Source organism: Apaloderma vittatum, unplaced genomic scaffold (genome assembly GCF_000703405.1).
Source record: "Apaloderma vittatum isolate BGI_N311 unplaced genomic scaffold, ASM70340v1 scaffold35330, whole genome shotgun sequence".
Lineage (NCBI taxonomy): Eukaryota > Metazoa > Chordata > Aves > Trogoniformes > Trogonidae > Apaloderma > Apaloderma vittatum.
This window is the reverse complement of record NW_009695659.1, coordinates 21,244-23,423: the sequence shown is the minus strand read 5'-3', so window position 1 is coordinate 23,423 and position 2,180 is coordinate 21,244. Positions and strand designations below refer to the sequence as shown.

Here is a 2,180-nt window from a genome sequence, read left to right as displayed (position 1 = left end):
TATATATATATAAAAAATATTATCTATTTAATATATATATTAAAAATAGTACAAGATGCTATATCCTTACCTGGTAATGATTGCTAAGTGAGGAGGGTTCATGCACGCTCCCATGAACAGGACCACATTCTCATGCCGGGTCTGTCTGTAGTTCATCACCTCCTTTTTAAAGAGCTTGAGATGATCCTGATTGTTGCCATCGATCTCCAGCAGCCTGATGGCCACCTCCCCGTGCCACTTGCCCTTGTACACCTTCCCCCACCGGCCTTGGCCGATAGGATCCCCCAGTTCAATCTGTTCAAAGGGAATGTCCCATTCTTGCAGGTAGACGCTCGTCTGGCTGGGTTTGCGATAAATCATCCCTTGCAGGTGTGGCCGTCTGTTCGGCAAATCTTCCACCTCATCCTCATCATCCTCAGGTTCTGATTTATTAGTCTCCGGCTCTTCCACCTGCTCACAAGAAGAGAAGGGAAATACAGCTGAGGGGCATCATCACCAAAGAAACTCATTTTGGCGTTCACACCACAAGTGCTTAGGCACTACCCAAATCACGGACTTGCGAACAGGGATGGAAAGCCTTTCCCATGCAAAACACAGCCCACGCTTACAGCCTTGGCTTTGCAGGATCTACTATGAGCTAATCCGACCGCTGGTGGTACCTACACAGGCATTACCTGCAGACTTGAGGTCTGCAGAGCGTTTAGACTTCGTAACTCTGGCAGCAGGCCTGCTGCTCTCATAATATAAAAATGGCTGCACCAAACAGCGAGCCAGAAGTTTGAAAAACATCTTCTTAGCCAAGATTACAAGTGCTTAATTGTTTCAGCCTAGCTAGAGAAACCATGAATTTTCAGTTCTCTGCAGTACAAGCAGAGCAGTGGAACCGAAGCAGGGCACAGCTAGTCTGCGCTCATAATTCCAGGGCGACGACATTTTCATCACACTTTCAACGTGGCATCTCCGAACGGGCATGGAACGGGCCAAGCAAAAACCTACCTCTGCTTCACCTTCAACTCCGTCTGTGTCTGGCTGTTGATGAGCACTAACAAGAGAAGACAGGTTCACAGTGAAAATAACGTTTGCATGTCCGCCTGAGTTAGAAAAGTGGGCTGCTGCATCTGCCCTTAGTGAAAAGAAGCACATAGAGAGCAGATCTCGACTGCGTTACAGCAGGTCACAGAAAAATATGATTACTGCTCCGCTTAACAGAGAAGGACTTTCTAAGCTTATTTTAGCAGATGATGGACAAAGACTTTGAAGTGATTTTTTCAGTGACTGGCAGGAATCGATTTGGTGGTGGCATGGCTCCAGTATTATGACATTACTGAAATTATCCTGTGAGTTCTCAGATGACAAGTTTGGTTTTGGCCATAGCATAGCACTTTCAGACAGACAGGAAGATCATTGGGTGAAGACCACATAAATAAAAGAATTTAAAACTATACTTACTTAGTGTCTGCAGCTGTTTCTGGTGGCTGTGCTGTTTGTGCAGGACTGGGAATTTCTGGGAAAGTAGAAATTAATTTCTTTAAGATACGTATTTTACACTTCCATCTCTTACAGACTGTAAATTTTAACACTGCGATAGTGATTATTTGTAATTCCTGAATAAGCAGCAAAGTAAACTCAACCATGGGCAATATGATTTTATACTTCCATTAATTTAAAGCTATGCTTATCTTCCCTAGCACTTACCTGCCTGCTCACTGACCAAGCCCAGTCTTCTGCTCACACACCTATTTATCTGTAATGTGTGTCAAGGTCAGCCCTTGTCTGTGAACTGCTCACACACCTTCAAGTTGCCTGGGACAATCAGAAATACTTAAATCCTCTCAGAACTAGAGCGTTTGAATTCACCTATCCTGCAGGTCACGTATTCTAAATGCACCTGGGGTTGTCCAGTGTCAGGTGTGCAGGAAATTCAACTTGGCTTGCAAATCCTTCCAAAAGTCAGAATAAATACTCTGTGCCTGGCATCCTACCTCATCAGTTCTCCCTCTGGCAACAAACAAGCTGTTTCTAAAGATTCACAAGTAACTGACTGAGAAAGGTTTTTATATGCAAATCCAGATACCAGTAGTGTTGCCCTGTGGCTAAATCCCACAGGCAAGAGCCTGGTTCATAAAGGTGAGCTCAGCACTGCTGAGCTGGCACTGTCCATTTACACCAGCCAGGACATA

The 2,180-nt window shown here is 44.6% G+C and overlaps 1 protein-coding gene across 1 annotated transcript in view; it reads right to left on the bottom strand.

Moving 5' to 3' along the window:
* Positions 1-70: 70 nt before the first annotated feature.
* Positions 71-2,180, bottom strand: part of KSR1 (kinase suppressor of ras 1) — a gene marked incomplete at its 3' end in the record, with an annotated part of 21,108 nt that continues 18,998 nt past the window's right edge. The window contains exons 11-13 of the mRNA XM_009872060.1: positions 1,450-1,504; positions 997-1,042; positions 71-450 (exon numbers count right to left, since the gene is read on the bottom strand). Coding sequence (XP_009870362.1) covers positions 71-450; positions 997-1,042; positions 1,450-1,504 — 481 coding nt within the window. The remainder of the gene's footprint in view (positions 451-996; positions 1,043-1,449; positions 1,505-2,180) is intronic.